The sequence below is a fragment of the Nilaparvata lugens genome, chromosome 4 (genome assembly GCF_014356525.2).
Source record: "Nilaparvata lugens isolate BPH chromosome 4, ASM1435652v1, whole genome shotgun sequence".
NCBI lineage: Eukaryota > Metazoa > Arthropoda > Insecta > Hemiptera > Delphacidae > Nilaparvata > Nilaparvata lugens.
The window spans coordinates 64029551-64052327 of NC_052507.1; the positions used below are offsets into that span (position 1 = coordinate 64029551).

Consider the following 22777-nt stretch of genomic DNA (forward strand, 5'->3'; position numbering starts at 1 on the left):
GAATTATCTCTAAAACGTAGCCTTCCTGTCACGACATGGAGTGCGATAAGCTGGAAAACAGCAAGCATTGAAATTATAACAAACTACCGATTTTGCAGTTACTATTTGGTCCAAAGGCTGTAGAAGCCACGCGACGATTGATTCCCTTCGCCCAATAGGAGACCTGTTTCTAAATACAGTAGTGGGGCGATTCCCCAGCCGCGAGACCAGATTACGTTTCGGAGGACACTTTGCTAGGAGCACTATGAGAGTAAAGATGTAGTCATTATGTTTCGCCGTTTTTGGGCAAGTTTATATCATTAGTTAATGTAGGAGCTAGTTTTATTTTTATTAAAGTTTAAATTTTCTAGTAGTGCCATGTCCTGAAAGGTTTAATTGTGTTTCTTCATCATGTACGGATAATTGTTTCTTCAAATAACCGCTAAGGTACGTAAAATAAGGTTAAAATATAATTTAGGGAATTTAATTGATTGAAACTTCCATAAGAGTATTGTATTGACAAAGCCTGTTATTTTTCAAGTTAATAATATTGATTGAGAATAATCCTTTTGATTTTATTAGTGATGGAAGATAATTATAAATTTTTTTTCTAAAGAAGTATAGAAAGTTTTCAGTTACGTTACATTTGAGTTATTGTTTCTGGAGATATATTATCGTAGAGTATTGCTGAAAGTCAGGAAGATAGCCTTTAAATTGGAATGAAATTTTTAAGATTATGTTCATATTGAGTTTATGACATTTTATAATTTTATATTTTTCAGACTCTGTTTTCTTATGTCATTAAGGCTTTCGAATGATTTAGTAAATTTTTATGATAGAAATCTTAATAGACGAAGAAGAAAGTTTTTCTTTTCCATGAAATTAATATTAATGAATGTTCAAATTTTAATACAATTTAAATTATTTTCTTTGTGTCTACTAATTTTATTTAATTAAAGGTAAAAACTATATACAAGATGAATCTTATAGGCAAACATTATTTTTACCTTAAAGTGAAATTTTCAATATTTTTTTTCTTTTATTGTGTTATAAAGTGTCTTGTTTTGTTTTGTGATAAATTCATAATTCTAGTTGATACTCGTTTTTGGACTTGTATTTGTAGGTAAATCAAATCATAAACTCTGGACTGTTCATTTTAAATTAAGGTTCTGAGCAGTTTTGGGCGAATGCCCGTTGTTTACACTTGGATTGCGTCCTATAGTTCATAAATAATAAATAAAATAAATGTTGGCTAGCGCACAAGTTTCCAACAATACTAGTCGAGCTACTATAAATGAAAAATTATATTTGATTTCGCAAACCAAACGAAAAATATCATATAAGTTAGCATTCAATCTGAATTATTCCTTTTCTAAGAGTATTATATCAATTTATATAAAAGTTAACATCATAATTAATGAAGTATTCATTTTCTAAAAGCATTATATTAATTTATTACGGGTGTTTTCATAAATGTTGCATTGTATATTAATGACACTCTGGCAAGTAAATTCGTTTTAATTCAATCTGTTAAATTTTGAGAATGAAATCAGAACGTCAAGATAAAATCTAAATTAAATAACAGAATAAACTCCTGTTTTAGCTTTTGATGAATTGTAGGAAGAGTTAGAAATTAATGCTGTAATACATTTATTTACAGCGGTTCATGTGTGTCCCCAAACCAACTTCATGTACCACCCCTTTGGTTCCGCAAATTTATGTAACACAGCTTCAAGACACCCGTTCAGACGACAGGTCTAGGGACGTAAGAGGACGTCGCCGTCAAGCCAAATTCAACCGGTAAAAGTTCACCGTCAAAAACAAGGTACTGTAACCCCGACGATAAAGCAACGTACAGACCAACGAAAGTGCAGTGTAGTGAAACAAAGGTTCATTCGAGAATGTCAATCAAAAGTGGGGATTCAAAATTATTATGAAATGGGTTATATGGGTTGCTATCAACGAAATTTGGGTTCAACGGGCTTTTCTTTCTTGAGTAATTTCATGTTGAAATTAATTTGTTATTTTATGACTGATATTGTTTGGTTTTGTGACGTATTGCTATCTAAACGAAGGATAGTAATGTGCCCCCAAATCAGATGAAGAATGTCAACAAAGTAACATGAAATTGTTGTTTCTGTTGTTCGCTTTTAGTTGCCAATGTTTATTGAAGCTGTTTGTATTTTTCAATTATTTCAAATTGTAGTGTTATTCTATAGTATAAACCTATTAAATCAGGCATGGCAAGATTAATTGAAGTTTTCTTGACTCTAGCCCGTTCACCTGCATGAATTAGGTATAGACTCAGGTATTTTCTAGATGTGTCCGCCTATTTCTAAATTCTAAATTTTATTCAAAATTATCTTCTTTATCATCTTTTAAAAAGGTCAGGCACACTGAAATATGAACATAACCTGTGCACCTGAAATATTGGTTTGCCATCCCTGACTACATGAGACAATATCACTTCTACCATAAGGTAGATTATATAATATATTAATTTATAACAGCCTTTGGAATTTCATTATCCAGGATCTGTTCAACGTGATTTTTCTAGCTTCGATTGCCACAAGATTTCAATGATTTTTAGCTATAAATTATTTTTCCAATTTAGTAACCTACTTAACTCAAGTTTCCTAGTACTGTGGATAATAAAACACAAACTCATTTTAAATATAGTTCTCCAATGGCATTTTAATGAAACAATTCAGTAAAAAAATAACAATAAATTTATGTAAAATTTCCCATCCTCATACTCAAGTTTTTCTATACCAGTTGTTGAGATACCACTTGTATAGGATAGCTTATATAACATTCTTATTTTTAGATATTTTCTGACACTTATATGCCTATATAAGGGCAACAACATTCAATACAGTATCCAACTCCAAACTGGATATTTATAGAAATATATCACAAATGCTTATTCTCATAGAATCATCGACAGAGTGAGTAAATGATTTGAATAACAACTAGCTTCACAGATAAACCAAAATTTCAATACATAGTTTTCTCATTTGTTAGTATTACTTATAACAAGTTGTAAAAAATACATCTTTGTTCTCGTTATTCAGTTGGCAATTATGTTTAATACATCTCGTTTTCATACTATTTATTCGTTGTTCAATCAATAATGTTTTATTGTTTTCATTCCAAAGATGGGAATTTATTTAAGTTCAACTTTTATTCATTCGTTGTTCTGTAAAGAATGATTGAGCGGCGAAGGTAGCTTCAAAAGATTGAGTGCTGAATGTAATGCATGTATTTAAATGGTGGTTCTCCACCAGAGTGCTCCACCTTTGACTTACATGAAGCTTATCAAATGCAGCACTCTCAAGCTAGAAGCTACCTTACGTCACTCCTCCATGTTTCCTCTCTTATTTTCTTATTCATTTTTCAGGTTCCACGTTTTCATCCAGCAAACTCGAACGCATACCCTGGTCCCCAACTGTGCGGTCCCTTGTGTTCGTCAAGTGCTGGACTGCTGTTGTAATCCGCGTTGCCGCTATCGTAGTTGTTTCTGGCCGTGTCGTAGTTGTGTCGTGTCGTGTCGTAGTTGTGTCGGGTCGTGTCGTAGGCGCCACTGTCCTCCTGCACCCTATAGTGCGGGGCGGAAGGGCTCTTGTAGCGGTCCTGGGCGTGAATATAAGCGAGCGCGCTGCCGATACCGGAGTCATCACTGCTGTAGCCTCCACGGAGGACAGAAGGGCCCGAATGGCGGGCAGAAGGGCCCGGGTAGGGCGACTGGAACTGCTGGTAGGGCGGGATCTGTTCCGTGTAGGCCGGGGCCACCGGTAGGGCCGGAACTGGCTTGGGGATGTGGTCACCCTCCAGGATTTTGAAGCCGTCTTTGCCCGCCGTGTACTTCACGCTGATCGTCTTGCCGCTAGGGTCCACGTAAGAGTAGGAGCCTTGTCTGCAAAATTTTAAAATCGTCATATATGTTTGTATACGCAAGTAATAATAGTTAATATCGGGGCACCGAGCTTTGCTCGTTGTTTATTTACTGATAAACATAACTCAATTCTTTAAAATGATTGGGGAAGGACCAACAGGCACAGCCCAAAACTGTTTCTTCCCCGAGTTTTGATTTATACACTATAAATAATCCAAAAAGTAGGTTATGTTCCATACACTTGTATTCAGGTGAAATTTCCATTCCAAATATTTGAAAACATTAAAGTTCTAATTTAGATTGTTTACATACCAAATTGAATAACAAAATAACACTCACTAATAGCTTAGAACTGTGTAAAACAATGATTAACTTTAAATATTATGATATATACCATCTCATGTCAACAAATCAGATTACTGTTTTTTGATCGAGTCAATTAAAATTTGTAAATTTCTCGCGAGATACGGTAAGCTAATTGATTACACAGTTGATCTCCCACACAGGCACACGCATCTTCTGTTATCGACAGACGACGAAATCATCATCTGTTTTTTCAAGGATGAGGATCCTTTTCATGTCCTTCAGCGAGTTTTCCCAGGGATGAGACCTAGTGCAATCGAATTTTGATATCATAAACCTACTATATTCCAAATTTCGTGAAAATCGTTAGAACCGTTTTCAAGATCCGTTGAACATAAATAACCAGATAACCTGATATAAAAATATAAACAGATATACAGAAATTGCTCGCTTAATATAATAGGATATTCACTTTATTATTGATTGATAACTTGACATCTTGTGGGTCCGGACTTCCCGACTATCAAATAAAACTCCTTGTTAATTGAATAAAGCTGGATTCGCTCACAACAGTGTCAGTAAACAGTTTAAATATAATTCCCTAGAGTTTTAATTGGACTATTCCCACCCAGCCAGATAATGAATAATTCCATAAGAACTTATGGGAATTGTATTTTCACTGTTGTCTCTGAATCCAGCTTTCTATACCGGTAGTATAGATGCAGTTATTTGACTCATCCGGGTAATTCTGATATACGGTAATATTAATTGATCATTCTTGTTAATGATGTTCAACCTATCTCAAATATTCTATTCATCAATAAATATATATCTTTCAGTGATTAAGTCAGGGGGTTTAATATTGTAATACTGCTGATTGAAATGTTGGCCTATTCACTGCTATATTTTTAGAGCAAAATATGCAGGCCCTATTCGATTCACTGCTATATTCTTAAAGCAAATATGATATCCTGCTTCATTTTACACATACACATATCAGTATAATGTATTTACAGTATTACCTATATGATTGAATGAATGTGATCCAAATAATTAATTATCTGAGAATGAGTTACCTTACTCTGCTTTCCTTCAAAGTATTTTTGTGTGAACTTTCTCTATGGGTCTGAGCCCAAGATACTCAAAGAATCGTGCTACTTCAAAATAAGGAATTGAAATTATTTCTGATACTATCTACTCAGAACATTGCAATCCTTTGTTTATCGAAAAATAATGACTGTTCACAGTAGCTTGCTTGTTTTCATGTTGGTTGTAGGATGTGAAAAATATAAATTCGTTTATATAATATGTAGGGAAAATATTCACCATTATAAAATGAAAGAACTTGAAAGTGGGAACTTTTCGATTTGGTGTTACATGCTTCCATCAGGACTTATGGGCTCTCCATAGAAAATAAAATAATAGGCTAGAGAAGAATAGCACTCTCTGCTTTGTCGAATGATAGACAAGGATAGCAACACCAATGTTAGTCAAATACTAGCATTATAACGAAGACCTCACTATAGCTTGGAACTGATAGCTTTTTGATTTAGTCTTACCTGCTTCCATCAGGACTTATGGTATCTCCTAGTTTGCGTAGCTAGAAAAGGATAACGCTATCTGCTTTGTCGAGTGATAGACAAGGATTACAACAACAATGTTAATCGAATACTGCCATCACTACAAAGACCTCACTACATCTTGAAAGTGGAAGCTTTTTGATTGGAAATTGAAAGTGGGAATTTTTTCATTCAGTAGAACTTTTTGATTTGGTAGAACTTAAATTATTTATTATTATTATATTTTTTTTGTGTGAAGCCACAAATTCTGAGCGGTGCTCAAGTGGCATACAACATGTCATTTTTAGAATGGAGTCACATGAATGCTCTAAAACACTCCTCAATGGTATAAGGACAAGCCTCTACCAGTGTCCTAATTATCTTTGAAACAAATAACTTATAGCTGCTACACAGCCTTATATCCTCAGGAATGCAATTAAAACACTTGAGTCCTGAATAATACGGTCCCTTTTCGAGAAGAGTCAGTCTATGGATAGGGAACTGGAATAATCATGTATTTTTACCTCGTGTTTCATAAGTATGACAAATTCGGTTAGCATTAAAAATATTTTTGTTTTTGAACACAAACGAGACAACTTCAAGGAAGTATATCGCTGGAACTGTAAGTAGTCGGAGTGCCTTGAATATGGTATTACAGGAGAAAGATGGACCCACTCCCCCCAAAATCCGAAGTGCTTTTTTCTGCATTTTTAAGTTGCATGAATTCTTCCAGCCCCCCAAAACAAAATACTAAATCTAATAAGTGAAAGAAAATACCCATGGTAAACCTTTAGAGCTGTTTTGAGATTTGAATTCGACTTAACAGTCCTCAGAGCAAAGAGAGCATGGTAAAGCCTTTTCTGGAGTTTCTCTATGTGACCATCCCACTTCAAGTTTGCCTGCAATTCAATCCCCAGAAACTTTGTCTTATCAGTAGCAGGACACTCCCATCCCACAATAGCTGGATCATTATCATTACCTCTCATAGAGAACTTAATAAAATTTGTCTTGCTTAGATTAAGCTTCAAGGATTCTTAGCCTTCTCCATGACATCTTGATAGTTGTTTCCTTCAAGTAAGATTGTTGTGTCGTCAGCATACAACATCAATTTACCATCAACATTGTTGGTCCATCAACCATCAACCATTTGTTGATACCATCAACAAAAGTTGGAGCTTTTCGAATCAGTCTTACCTGCTTCCATCGGGACTAATGGTCTCTCCCTGTTTGAGTCCATTGTCTGCAGCGAAAACGTAATTGAAATTGCCGTCGTGTGTCAATGCCTGCTTGTGCATCAGTATGAGAGGCAGAGGCCTTTTCGAGTAACTGCCATCCTCGGCATATTGCTGACCGGCAATTAAAACTGCACCACTCACGGTCCAGATGAGAACAAATGCCTGTGAAATGAAGAGATTTCACGATTACAATAATTCCTATTGAAAGGCTTCAAAGATACACCAAGTTAGACAGCATTACAAGTGAAAATCATAATAATGTGTATAGAAGCTTACCGGTACTAGAAAACCTTACTGTGGCTTACTGATTCTACCTAGAGTGAGGTCCATTACGTTGTAATGGCATAGAGGAGGAAGATAGAAGAACAGCATTGCTGATTCTCTGCCTTGCCACTACCTTTTATGGAGGATAGCTGACACCAGTATATCTGATGTAATATAATAACGTGCTATAGATTTTCGGCTCTAAATTTATTGTCTAAATATTCAATATTCTCTAAATTTGGCTTAGTGGTTTTGTGTTTTGTTTCGGTTTTGTATATGTTTGGACTTTTTAACATCAAAATAAACTTTATTCCGAAGTGAAAAGTGTAAATTTAAAGTATTGTGCTCACTATAACCTTATAGTGTCCGGTTTCCCATTAGGGAACTTTGGACTATATACGGCCAGGTGGATTTACCCTTGGGTCTCCCCACCACTAAAATCCATACGCTAATAATAATAACTGTTCATTCTTGTCTATAATAATCAATTCGTCAAGGAAATATATCTTTTGGTGCCCAAGACGGTTAGAGCGTAGTTTGATACACCGTGGGTCACAGGTTCAAATCTCGTTCCGACCAGATTTTTTTGCAGACGATACTAATATTGTTTTATCTTATTCTAATAATATATAATTATAAAATTATTATTATTATTACTATATAGAATAATTAAGTTGAATCATCTTATTATTATTATTATTAAATTGATTTATCAAATTAATTGCATGAATTATTTTTAAAAATCTTTAATATCAATTCATAAATAACTATTATTATCCATGTTACAGATAACTCAACTATTTTAGTTGTGGAAAATTTTTATAATCATAAAATTAATCAACAACTATTTTAGTTGTAGACAATATTTAACATCATAAACATTTCTTTAATCTCCAACTTCTTTTATTCATAACTATCAGTTATTATTTTAGTTATTTTTTAACTGAACAGTGTCAAATCTTTTGTTTTCCTTTAGGTATGAGATCGGAAACCGATTTGTGAGCATTAAAATTCTGCTTAGGCATAACAAGCCATAACATTGAATCCACTTTTCATGAAAAAACATCATTAGCAACCTCCTGTCATTGTCACCAACAAACTCATCTTATTTAGAATCATTTTCCATCTCACCATCGTCTGTGAGACGATTCATCATCTAAATTGCCTACTGCATACTACATTTTTTCCGTCAGTTGACCGATTTCTTATAATTAATTATTAGAAAAGTTGTAATATATGTTTATATTGTGAATATGGAGACGATATAAAGGTACCTCCTTGATAAGTCCGGTGTCCCTGGAAACAGCGTCTCTAGCACTTTCAATGGAGAAAATAATAGATGGTATGGCTAAATCTTCACAATATACTGTACTTACTGTACTGGCCCTTCTCATTAGATTTAAAGTTGTATTCATGAGCGAGGTCTACTGTTCGCAGAACTACTAGTAAAATAATAGGTACATTTTTACAGTTGAAATTGAATATTTTGTTAATCAACTATATTTCCACATAGTTGAGAAATGATCTGGCAAAATTGCGGAGCTAGAAAAGGAGAGCGCTATCTGCTTTGTCGAATGATAGACAAGGATAGCAGCACCAATGTTAATCAAATATACAGCCATTATAACGTGGACCTCACTACATACTCCAGTACTCTCTGCAATAGTTTACAAATGCATTACGATTCTCAAGACCTGGCATATAATAATAGATAAATCAATCTCTGACTCTGTAGACAAATAGCTTGTAAGACAATCCACAAAGTTTATAGTTATATTATGTAAGTATATATAAGAATATCTATAGGTATAATAGAGTAATATCGGGGACCGAGCTTCGCTCTGGAGTACAAAAACATAAGAAATTTATTACGAAAGAAGAAATTATAACAACATTCATACAGAAATAATCTATCTAATCACAGTACATTGAGATTAATTCCCAGAGGAATGCATAAATTTCTCTCACAAAGGCCCAGTTGCACAAAAGCAGGTTGAATTCAAAATCCTGTTTAACTTCACGTGAACCAAATCAGAGAAGACCATTTCAAAAAGATGGATCTACTGGTATTAATCAGGATTGAAAGTAACCCGGCTTTTTTGCAACCGGCACCATGTACCTGATTGAATGATTACAAAAGTTCAACAGCTGAGTCATAATTTTGACACAGTCCCACACACATGAACTCGCTCACTCACTTCCATCACCAACAGACGACGAAATAATTATTATCATCTTTTTTATTCCATTGTCATTACAGATCATAATAATAAATATAGTATGATTGGGAGAAGACAACAGGCATAGCCGAAAACTGTCTTCTCCCAAGTTTTTACAAATAAAAGTTTCAAAAAAGAATAAGGTTAAGATTTCACTTTCACTTCAAAAAGTCCAATTTCCACTTCAAAACTAAACATTTTGAATTTTGATATTTAAAAACTGATAAAAAACAAAAATATTTCACTCAAATCTCTACAGATTGGAAATTTTTGAGTAATTTTTGCAAAATGTTGAGCCAGAAAAGAAAAGTTTTTTCAAGGATGAATAATAATTATCCTTTTAATGTCCTTCAGCGAGTTTTCCCAGGGATGAGACCTAGTGCAATCGAATCTTTATATTATAAACCTACTATGCTCTGAAATTCGTGAGAATCGTTAGAGCCGTTTTGAGATCCAGTGAAATACAAACATATAAACATCTAAACATCCAAACATCTAAACAGAAGTTGCTCGTTTAATAGTGTAAGATAAGAATATATATTTAGGTATATAGTGAGGTCCACATTATAATGACAGTATTTGATCAACTTTGGTTTTGCTATCCTTGTCTATCATTCGACAAATCCGGTAGTACTATCCATTTCTAGGTCCAAAACGATGCCAATTATGTTTTTGACAGTTTAGAAATATAATTAATTAATTCAGAAAATCGGCATCGCTATTTTTCTATCTTCATCCACTGTCATAATAACGTGGACCTCACTATAGTTAGGTATAATAGAGTATAGTTATAGAGTTGTAAGCGTAGCGGAAACTGGAGTTGTGCTATGAATGAGACGGTGGCAAATGGATCTTAGCATTAGAGAAAGAGAGAAGGTAGATCAAGTAGTGCTGTGATGAATGAAGTGAGAATGAGATAGAGCGAGCGATTGTGTTCCAATCAGTGCATAGGCCAGCAATGAGAGAAAACACGGATTGAGAGCAAAAAACATGAATAATTATTACAAAACAACATGCGCCGATTAAATAAAAGTGACTAAATCCGTTGAACAGTAAACCACAGAGAGTGTACTGTATATGAGTGGGTTCAAGACTCCAAGCTGAGTTTGTGGACTCATTGAGCCGTTTCCAGTCGGCTAATTCTTACACCACTTCCATTATCCGTCCGCCTCAACCTCGTTCCATTTCGTCTATTATTCAAACGTGCATGTTCACAATGCGTGGAAAGTGGACGGTATGTTAACGCATTTTGCTACTATTTTCGATAGTTTTCCTAAAGTGAGGTCCACGTTATAATGGCAGTGTTTGAACTTTCAAGGGTATTGCTATCCTTATCCTTATCCTTATCCACCAAAACACCAACACACGAGTAAAAATAGTGACTCTAGTCAATAGGACACGAATCAAAGTGACTCCAGTCAATTTTCGTTGCCCATTCATTTACTAGAGTAAGGTCCAAGTTATAAAGGCAGTGTTTGATTAGCAATGGTATTGCTATCCTTGTCTATCATTCAACAGAGCGAATAGCGCTATATCTTTCTCACTTTGCTCTGTTGCCAGATCGTCTTTTAACAATGTAGAATTGACAGTTAATTAACAAAATATTTCATCTTGATTATGAAAATTCATTATGAAATTATTGAAAAATGCAATTTCTTGCTTAATAAAATATAATTTATAGCGGATAGCGCTATCTCTTTCTCGCTTTTCTCTGTTGCCAGATCGTCTTTTAACAATGTAGAATTAACAAAATATTTAATCTTAACTATTAAATTATTGAAAAATATGATTTCCTGCCTAATAAAATGGAATTGATTACTTTAAACGAGAATGAACCGTTAATATTACATCAATAAACCTTTGTCAGCTAGCGTCTATCTTCATCCACTGTCATAATAACGTGACATTATGTATGAGAGAGCGATTCCCATATATCATGCAGCTTATTTGGGAGAGTTTTTATCGATTTATGCAAAGCCAGTAGTTCTCTTTGGAAACACGAATTTTTATCGTGAGAATAGAGATTGTGAAAAACAGCCCTGAAATAATTCGAATGGAGAAGAAGAGAAGATGCTGAAGGGATGGGTAAAACCCTCTCTGAACGATGGACTTTTCGGAGTGAAAAATAGTAACTAAAATGAGTAGGAAGATAAATCTGGGTTTCCAGCCTTTTTTGTTGGGCGCTCCCTTATGAAGTCCACATTTTTGTCAGCTTTTCCCTAATTTTTTGCTCTTCCCTTGATTGAGAGACTATGCAAAAACCCAAAAACCCACACGAATGAAGGATACGGGTTTTTAAGACAAGGGGTAACCGACCACTGGAACCGTATTCAACCGATCCGTTCGGCCGTTGGATCGGACGAATCTGCCGGCCGTAAATTCGGCCGAATATGGTCGTCCATTGGAACCGTTTACGTCAGTCTAGTTCAGTAGTTGACTGAACTATTGAATATTGAATTAACTACTATCATAGCCACCAAAATTTTTCGTAAACAATGATTATATTGAGATTTTGAAAATTGAATAAACAAATATCCACTAAATTTGGTTATTCATTACAATAATCTTACCTTCAGATCCTATTTGTTCAGTAATCTTTGTCTACAGATTCCTTTGAACATCACGACGATGATATCTTTTGTCTCGCATATCCCACAATGGAACATGCTCTTGAACCAAACTTATCAACTTATAATTGTCCATAGTTACAACGTTATAAAACAGAACAAGATAGTTCAAAAAACAAAAACAGACAAGACTGAGAACAATTTTGAGGTTAGGATGATGTTGTCTTAGCTCGACTTCGGCCGGATAGAGCCGGAAAATCCCATTCAATTCGGATCGAAAACTTGATCGGCCGGATACGGCCGTGCCGTGCACGGACGTATGAACCTGTTGCAATGGACGAGCTTCTATCAGCTTTCTTTGTTGGGGGATCGTTCGGACGAGTTCGGTAGTTTTCGGCCGATGCTAATTCGGACAAAATCGGTTCCAGTGGACGGCCCACCTAAATCAAAATGACTAATGGGGATGTAGTCTTGATTGCTCCTCATGAAATTGTAATTTTTGATCGTCATTATTTATTATTTTACAAAGGCGACTTTCTAGAAGTATTTTAAGCCTAGGTGATGATGATGGGATGAATGATAATACAATGAAGGTAGAGTTATGAATGAATAACAATTATAGGTTCAATATGGAACCTCTTTCTTGCCTCTCTAGTGTACAAGTAGCTATCAAAAACATGGGGTTGTTGCGTACGTTAAAAAAAACACCCGTTTTTCAGTTTAAACGGAACTTCCTGCATCAAACAAGAGGCAAAGATAAAGGTCACGTCTGAACCAGGCTTACATTTCATTATTCAGCTTTATTATGCCAAGCTCACATCTCCCTGAACATTAATCTCCCACGCACAGAAATCTTTGCTGGAGATGAAAAGTCAGTAAGGTAGATTTACAAGAATGAGTGCAGACAGCATTTGAGAAGAATATTTTTTCAATAGCTTTTTGAAAATATCCTTACTCTCATTTTCTCTCAAAGCTGACGGCAGTTCACTAATAAATTCTATACCCATAAAAGAAGGCTTTTTCTCATACTGAGCTGTCCTGTGGTATTGTAGTATTGTGCTATTGTTGACCGAGCGGAGTGAGGTCTAAGATTTAAGTCGACGGTTTGGCATTTCTCTCAATGTTAAATGTTTATATGTTGTGCATTTACAGCGAAACGAGGTAATTGATTTTCATGAAATTTTACACGTATGTTCTTTTTCAAATTGCGCGTCGACGTATATACAAGGTTTTGGAAATTTTGCATTTCAAGGATAATATAAAAGGAAAAAGGAGCCACATTCATACTCCAATATTACCGTAAAAATCAGACTTTAGAATTATACATAATAAATCAGCTGTCTGTTGGACTATATACTACCCGTTCAAAAACATCGAACATCTTGAAAATGCATCTTTCCATCAACGTTGTAGACAGTTGCAACCAGACCTGATAACAACGCTCACACTCACATTCCGGGACGACACGTCACGGTACGATAGGACAGAAAGCTCTATGTTCATTTAGGATTTTTTGTAGACATTTTAAATTGATAAATTATTTATTAATTTTTGAGAAAACTTAACAACAGGTCAATGTAACTTACTGAGCGCAAGGTCTACTGTTTGCAGAACTACTAGTACTACCGTACCTATAACTACATTTAGGCATATTAGGTATATTATTGATAGGTGCTGGATAGGAAGAAAGAAGTTATCAATATTTCTTGCATTCAGATCATCATAACCTATGATAATTTTAATGGTTCAGGTAGATTTTCACCTCTCTATGGTGAGCTTAAAACATTTTACGGAATTTTTGTAATGAGTTATGAAAAGGCAATTAAATTATTGGCAGATTTGGAGAACATTTGGGGAGTTATTATTATTGTTTCCTCTTAAATCATAGCTCGCAGAAGAACTCTATTCAGTTTACAATCCACTCCAACAATTAATTATTGCAGAGGAAAGTGATAAGTCAAACTCTAATTGCTGGGCTCAATTTGTTAGTTAGTTGAAAGCAATAGCAGAGATTATAGGTGATAGTTCACATGCAATTTTTTGTGTTAACCACTGCATTACACAGGATGTTCACGATTTCCCTATCAATACTCCAGGGCATTGTTCCTGGGTTAAAAAACATATCTAAATATTATATTAAGATTGTCCGGAAGTCTTCAGTTACTCACACAGCGGCCATTTTGCTTTTTTCACTTATTATTTTTTCCAAATAATGGTTGAACATACGAGATTGAAACTTTGCACTATAATTAATCACAACTAGACAAAGCTAAAAAACATTATAAGTTTTCAAATTCATAAAACATTGAAAATGTTGTTTCTCAAATAACTTAGAAACCGTTGGTTTTACAAAATAATTACAAGAATAACTTCTTTTAGTAAATTTAATTGCCTATTGATTGGTACCAGAGTTTTCAAGATTGGACCAATATCAACTGAGATATGGCAGCCTTAGTGATAGGTGACCACTGAAAGTTTGTTGCAGTGCAAATCAAGGGATGCTAATAGAGTTGCCTCAGTGATGCAATAATCTCTATTTGCGTTGCATGTTAATAGTAGGCGATTTTAGATCATTTTAAACGATAAAATAACGTTACATAACCCTCTAAAGGTGGGTCACCAACCACCAAAGATGTCATATCTCAGTTGATATCGGTCCAAACTTGAAAAAATCTGGTACCAATCGATTGGCAATTAAATTTAATAAAGAAAGTTATACTTGTAATTTTTCTGTAAAACCAACTGTTTCTGATTCATTTGAGAAACAAAATTTTAAATGGCCGCCAATTTGTTTTATGAATTTGAAAAATTATCATAATTTTTTTGTAGCTTTGTCCAGTTGTCATAAATGATTGTGCAAAGTTTCAATTTCGTATACATTCAACCATTATTTGGAAAAAAAAATCTGGTGTGGTGCACTCACACAACTTTCCTTGCCGTTTGAAAATTGATCAAGTGACGCTAGTGTTCCCGCGCATCTCATGTCTACTTTTCTAAGATCTGAGCCAGCTGGTGACAGGACAATAGCGCTGCAGACACACGAAGTTTGCTATCTCTTCATAGTGAATGATTTAATAGAATCAACAGTTGCCAACAGTTTGCAATTGAATAATCTTATTTTCTCTAATTTCGAGCTTATTTTCAATTTTAGGTGAAAATGCTACTGAACATTAATTGTAGAGATTTTCATGCTCAATCTTTTCCACTTGAAATTTTTTGTTTAAATTGTATCTGAAGCCTGATAATTGGGAATCTAAAATCAAACCTCGCATAGATGGTGCAGTGCTCCTGAAATTTTTACAGATATGAGACTTGTGGCAGTCGATAGAGCTTATCAATGACTATTCTAGGTATAAATTTGATCAAAATCGTTAGAGCCGTTTTCGAGAAAATCGCGAAAAACACTGTTTTTGACAACATTTTCACCATTTTAGCCGCCATCTTGGAATGCATTTGATCGAAATTGTTCGTATCGGATCCTTATAGTGAAAGGACCTTAAGTTCCAAATTTCAAGTCATTCCGTTAATTGGGAGATGAGATATCGTGTACACAGACGCACATACACTCATACACACACACACACACACACACACACACACACACACACACACACACACACACACACACACACACACACACACACCACACACACACACACACACAGACTAATACCCAAAAACCACTTTTTTGGACTCAGGGGACCTTGAAACGTATAGAAATTTAGAAATTGTGGTACCTTAATTTTTTCGGAAAGCAATACTTTCCTTACCTATGGTAATAGGGCAAGGTAAATAATAATAAGTGAAAAACGCAAAATGGCAGCTGTGTTGGTAACTGAAGACTTCCGGACAATTTAAATATGATATTCAGATATTATTTTCACCCAGGAACAATGCCCTAGAGTATTGGTAGGGCTTTCGTAAACACTTTTTATAATACCGAAGACTTTTATTTCATATTAACTATTTTTCATTAAAAAGCATTCCATAAAACAGGAAGTCTTTTTTGCATGCAATTCTTGTCTGTATTATAAGTTTAAAGAGAGGATTTGAAATATTACTATTCACTTGGAATGATTCTAGAATTCCTTGTGCTCTATTTGTTTTTTAAAAACTCAATAATTGCGAATCTTGACAAGACTTCCCTACCGCAAAAAATTTACGAGTTTTATTCTAATAGTAGATTCAAATAGAACAAGAACTTATATATTTGGAACTATGTTTTCTCATTTTATGGTGCCCTTTTCCAGATTTAGGCCCGGTCGCACAAAAGCCGGCTAAATTTTAATCGTGATTAATTTCACGAGAAGGCTATTTTGCAGAGAAAGTTTCTCTGATTGGTTCTCATGAAATTAATCACGATTAAAATTTAACCGGCTTTTGTGCAACCGGGTTTTAGTAGTCTACGGAAAGTGAGAGATAAATAGGTTGAGCTAGGTACTTTACAACTGTAAACTCTCACTTAGAGATTTGCCAATTTGTCACTCCATTCAACCCGACCATTATTCAGTGACGCAATAGTTATTAAAAATAATTGTTTCATAATCGAATGTGTTTTAGCTACTAAACATCGGTTCTTGGCACAGAGAGAACGATTCAGCTCATTAAATGCGTGAAGGCATTCAGATTCCGCCAGTTTTTCATTAGCATATTAATTGGGAGAGAATTGCTCAATGGTCAATTAACCAACATTCTATCGATTCTTGTGGTCTGTGGTCTAATTTCCATCCAATCCAATCATTGGTTATCCCTTCTTCTATATACCGTGCTCCAAACTACCGTATCAAGCACGGGTGACCTGATTATTACAGCTGTTAACTTAAAGGTGCGTACAGGTATACGCGCCGCGATCATGAGCAATTCACTTTTAATCAGCTGACTATATCTGTATTTTTACAGAAAAGGTAAGATACATATATAAAAAGCTTGGCATCAGCTGATTAAAAGTGAATTGCTCATGTTCGCAGCGCGGAAATCTGTACGCACCTTTGGATGCTAAATCATATTATTATCACAACATGATCTTGAATCATGATCATCTTTCCGTTCTATGATAGCCGCTCGGCCGGCAAGTACGAAAACATAGGTCTGTAACATAGATTAATAAATAATTATTATTAGCCCCCTATTAAAATTTCAGGTTAGAAACCATCCCCAATATTCACACAACATATTCCCAAAGTTTCATGCCGTTCTGTCAAGTAGTTTTTAAGTCTATAGGGAACAAACAAACACACACAGACATTCATTTTTCATAGATTCCATACTCAGTAATGGTCTCGATATATTCAATACTAGCCGGTAACCCGTGCTTCGCAAGGGTCTATTTTGAAACTTGACGAACTGAAAACTTGACCGAGTGGAATATTGAAGAGTTTGAAGTAGGCCTAGAATCATCCTCGGTTAATTAACAATCTACAAGCAAAATTTCAAGTCATTATCAATGAAGTTACTCTACAGAGTATATATAGAGTTATTTTGAAGTGTGATGTGAAATTTTGTTTCAATTGAATAGGGAAGTTTATTGCAAAGGAGTGCAGAGGCAAAAGTCAGCCTTTATTTTCAAATTTATACAATTGAACTATTTGATCCAGTGATGGAAACCTACATAGATGGAATGACACGTGTATACTTAGCACATGCATGCTTGACACGTGTATACTTGGCACATGTATTGATCAAACCAGTTACAACCAGTGCCTCATCATTCAAATCTATTCATTTATGAATGTATCTCTTCCTATCCTGATCATTCATTCATATAAAACTCCAAACCTCTGTTAATAAAACTGAGTTTGTAGCTGGTTATCGGTTATGAATACGTTATCATTCGTATAGAACCCCAAACCTCTGTTAATAGAACTGAGTTTGTCGTAGTTGGTTATCGGTTATGAATACGTTATCATTCGTATAGAACCCCAAACCTCTGTTAATAGAACTGAGTTTGTCGTAGCTATGAATACTTTTTGTGTAGTTGAGAAGTTGATATTGTGGTAATTATTCATATTGAATGAAAAAGACTAAGAAATTGTCAAAAAGCACAGATTTATTGATACTTAGAAAGACCGGTTTCGGTTATTACACCATTGTCAATCTCTGATAAACTAATCAGAGATTGACAATGGTGTAATAACCGAAACCGGTCTTTCTATGTATCAATAAATCTGTGCTTTTTTGACAATTTCTTAGTCTTTTTCATTCAATAGTTATGAATACGTTATCAGATATGAGATGAATTCAATTAAGTGAAAGGAACAAACACAATCTGTCACACTATTTGCCAGTAATTACTAGCAAAAGAAATAGTATTGTTGCATAACCGAACCAATTTTCATAGAATAGTCAATACTAAAACTGGAGTAATGATATGGAAAACAATGGGTTAGTTATTGGAGTTTTTCAACTTATGTCTTAGGCTACTATGACGGCATATTGCCCCGAGGATTATGTAAGATAAATGAACAGTCAATTATTGAAAATGCAGTTCAAATAGACAAATATAGAGACAATAGACAAAGTGTTTCCTTTCTTATAGACAAAGGCCTGGTTGCACAAAAGCCGGTTGAATTTTAACCGTGATTAATTTCACGAGAACCAATCAGAGAAGGCCTTTTTGATAAGACGGGTTTTCTGATTGGTTCTCGTGGAATTAATCACGATTAAAATTTAACCGGCTTTTGTGCATCCGGCACAAAGTGTTACTTCCTATTCTTCAGAAGCCATTGCTTGACTAATTTTCAAAACTAGTCTTTAGTGGAATCTCCCATATACTGTAGTTTAATTGAGTATTGAAAGAGAGGTTGATAGGGTAACATCGGCAGAAAATATATTTTGTGTTATAAAAAATATTAATTATTTTAACATTATTTTATAAGAATTATTGTGGAGTGAAATTGTAAAAATATGATTGAATAGACTTTACTTTTCTTTGAAGGAGTCTTCATTCATCTATTGTTCATGAAAAATGTAGATTTTTTCATTCATTTTATTGTAAAAAATACTACAATCCTAATATAATTATGACATTGAAGGAAAAACTAGGCTGAGCCTGTACTATTTCTCTCCAAAAATTTTGATAAAATGTTGATGTCATCCAAATGTTGAGGTTATGATATCACTATGATTTTACTATTAGGCTTATGTGATTGAGCTTGACGGGTCAGAGAATGATAATAATTCTATAAAATATATGATCGAATGAATTTTAGTTCACTCAAAGGAGAATAGACAAGTTATAGAAACAATAGAAAGGTAATAGTCAAGTGGAAATATGAGTGGAGAATAAACAGAGTGGGAATATGGTAAAGGAAAATGATTTTAAATCTGATTAGAATGAGGATTATAATGGTTGGAAAATCGTTTCATTTGTGAAAAATATTTCTCCATTATTTAATTATTTGATTGCTAAATTTTGAAAAGCATAAGAAGTCTCTTGGTCTTGGTATCTTTTCTACAAAAGTTATAAGTACTTGAAACTAACCGTGTAAGAGATAGAATACCTACTATAATCACGGGTATTTTGGAATAACCTATTTTTGGACAATTTCTCCTAAATTTGTGGAAGGAACAGTTTTGGGCTTTAAGTCTGTTGTTACTTTTCCAATCATTCATAATTGAAAATTATATATATCTATCAATGTATAAATAAATAAATTTTTCCTAGATGAAAGACTTTATAAGTTATCATATCCTCAATTTTTTTTCAGTTCTTACATTACGCCTCTAACAAGACTCTTGAAATAATTTCTAGTGTGAGAGTTATCTGGAACATACTATGAACATCTATTATTCATTTTTGTTACTACGAGACTTTTATCTAAAGATTTGGACTGACTCGAGTATGATAGCCGAAAAAAATTCCGTCATCCTGAAGCACGTTATCTCAGAGTTAATTCATATGAGTACACTTTGAAATAATTCGGACGAAGTAAATGATATGACCTTTCATCCCCAGATTGGAAAAAAAGGCTTCTTCAATGTTGTTTACCATCAAGAACTGCTTACTTTAATCTATGTACTGCTTAACTTACTAATAAATCACTATTTTGTTTTTGAATAGAACGATGATATTGAAAGCTATAGTGAGGTCCACGTTATAATGGCAGTGATTGATTAGCAATGGTATAACTATCCTTGTCTATCATTCAACAAAGCGGATAGCGCTATCTCTCTCTCGCTTTGCTCTGTTACCAGATCGTCTTTTAACAATGTAGAATTAATAATTGATTAACAAAATATTTAATCTTAATTATGAAGTTATTGAAATATATAACTTCTTGCTTAATAAAATATAATTGATTATTTTAAACGAGAATGAACAGTTAATATTACATCAATAAACCTGTATCAGCTACCGTCTATAGAGGGCATTGACAAGACAGAGGATCGGCAAGGTGTACTGCTATCTTTCTCCACTGCCATTATAACGTGGACCTCACTATAGTCATTGTATTTCATAACAAAAAAGGCTTCTAACTTTAAATTGAGGAAATCCATTAGTGGAGGTTTTTCACACCGTTTTCACTTGGCACTTTCACACAACATTGATACACTATCCTTGTTCACTGTCACCAATTTTGTATGAATGATAAATAGATGATTGAAAACTTACCAAATTTACCATGTTGCTGATAACGTTGTCTACACTAAAATAACCCGTTTCGCCCGGGGCGTCGCTTTTATATTTGTCACGGAAAAACAACACAAATAACTCCTTTCCACCTTTCGTTTTCCCCCACTTCTACCCTCCCCCTCATCGCAGGATCATTCACCTGCAGGAGAAGGACATTCTCTCCTGCGCTCCTAATCTCCTGCCTGTTCTATGCTCCCATTGACCACACAGGAAACAATGTTATTGCAACTTACCGGAGAACATATTGGCGGTCCACTGCTCACTCCAATTTGCTCGATCAATTCACTCAACTTGAAGTCAGTTCGTCGAATTTTGAAACACTTTAAAATTGCTTGTTTCAGGGATTGGACATTGCTCGATAACTCGAAATTATTGTTGCCAGAGGTACTTCGAATGTAGCATTAATATTTCTATTTATTTTAATAGAGCTACTTCAAAGTTATATTACATAGAGTTATTATAGTGAGATTGACGTTATCATGGCAGTATTTGATTGAAATTAGTGTTGCTATCCTCTGTAGAATATGCAGTGGTAAGGCAGAGAATCGGCAACGCTGTGCTCCTATCTCTCTCCACTGTCATAACGTAGAACTCATTATAGGTATCTCACTATAGATAACTCACAATAAAAATTATTGTTGTCAGGAATGCTTTATTCTCTATTGATTCATACAATAAATACATCATCAAAATGATAGGGAGAGAAAAAATAAGGTAACCTTGTGCTATTCCTCTCTTAGATAAGGTTACACATATTCCGAAATAGCCGAAAATACTTCTAACTTTAAATCAAGGAAATCTATCAGTGGAGGTTTTTCACACCGTTTTCACTTGGCACTTTCACACAACATTGATACACTATCCTTGTTCACTGTCACCAATTTTGTATGTATGATAAATAGATGATTGAAAACTTACCAAATTTACCATGTTGCTGATAACGTGGTCTACAATAAAATAACCCGTTTCGCCCGGGGCGTCGCTTTTATATTTGTCACGGAAAAAGAACACAAATAACTCCTTTCCACCTTTCGTTTTCCCCCACTTCTACCCTCCCCCTCATCTCAGGATCATTCACCTGCAGGAGAAGGACATTCTCTCCTGCGCTCCTAATCTCCTGCCTGTTCTATGCTCCCATTGACCACACAGGAAACAATGTTATTGCAACTTACCGGAGAACATATTGGCGGTCCACTGCTCACTCCAATTTGCTCGATCAATTCACTCAACTTGAAGTCAGTTCGTCGAATTTTGAAACACTTTAAAATTGCTTGTTCCAGGGATTGGACATTGCTCGATAACTCGAAATTATTGTTGCCAGAGGTACCTCGAATGTAGCATTAATATTTCTATTTATTTTAATAGAGCTACTTCAAAGTTATATTACATAGAGTTATTATAGTGAGGTTGACGTTATGATGGCAGTATTTGATTAGAATTAGTGTTGCTATCCTCTGTAGAATATGCAGTGTTAAGGCAGAGAATCGGCAACGCTGTGCTCCTATCTCTCTCCACTGTCATAACGTAGAACTCATTATAGGTATCTCACTATAGATAACTCACAATAAAAATTATTGTTGTCAGGAATGCTTTATTCTTTATTGATTCATACAATAAATACATCATCAAAATGATAGGGAGAGAAATAAAAGGTAACCTTGTACTATTCCTCTCCCAAATTTAGATAAGGTTACACATAGTCCGAGATAGGTTAATACTACTTCAGGAATATTTCTGAGGTAACTTAGGATACTTTCTTCTCAGATGAAATAAATTGAGCTATAGGAGCACAAAAATTATTCAATTTGAGTCCATGTTTTTGTTCTATAGGCTCTGTATCCATATCCAATTTCAAGTCATAGAAACAGTTAGAAGTGTTAATAGCTTTTTAGAACAGTAAAACAGGATAAAAACACATTGAAAATTATGAATTGTAAAAAACAACATTATTTCATCAGAGACAATCTTCATTGAAGATTGTGATAACCAAAAATTTATTCTCTGTGAGAATTTAGTTTGATTTTTTTGAGAATTCTTGTAGGAATGAGTCCTTGATGGGAGTTAAATACTCTGGAAGTGATTCTAAAGAAACTTGATAAATTGAGAGATAAAAATGAGAGTGAA

General features: G+C 34.5%; 1 protein-coding gene across 2 annotated transcripts; it reads right to left on the minus strand.

Moving 5' to 3' along the window:
* Positions 1-2643: 2643 nt before the first annotated feature.
* On the minus strand, positions 2644-21668 carry LOC111059889. 2 transcript variants are annotated; one of them, XM_039426169.1, is made up of 3 exons: positions 20633-20698; positions 6931-7133; positions 2644-3895 (listed from the first exon to the last, which is right to left on the minus strand). In XM_039426169.1, the coding sequence occupies exons 1-3, from the start codon at positions 20642-20644 to the stop codon at positions 3391-3393; spliced, it is 720 nt and encodes a 239-aa protein (XP_039282103.1). In that variant the 5' UTR covers positions 20645-20698; the 3' UTR covers positions 2644-3390. The 2 variants fall into 2 exon arrangements, with proteins under 2 accessions (XP_039282103.1, XP_039282104.1); XM_039426170.1 differs by lacking the exon at positions 20633-20698 and adding an exon at positions 21572-21668 and having other exon boundaries at positions 2647-3895.
* Between the last annotated feature and the right edge of the window lie 1109 nt (positions 21669-22777).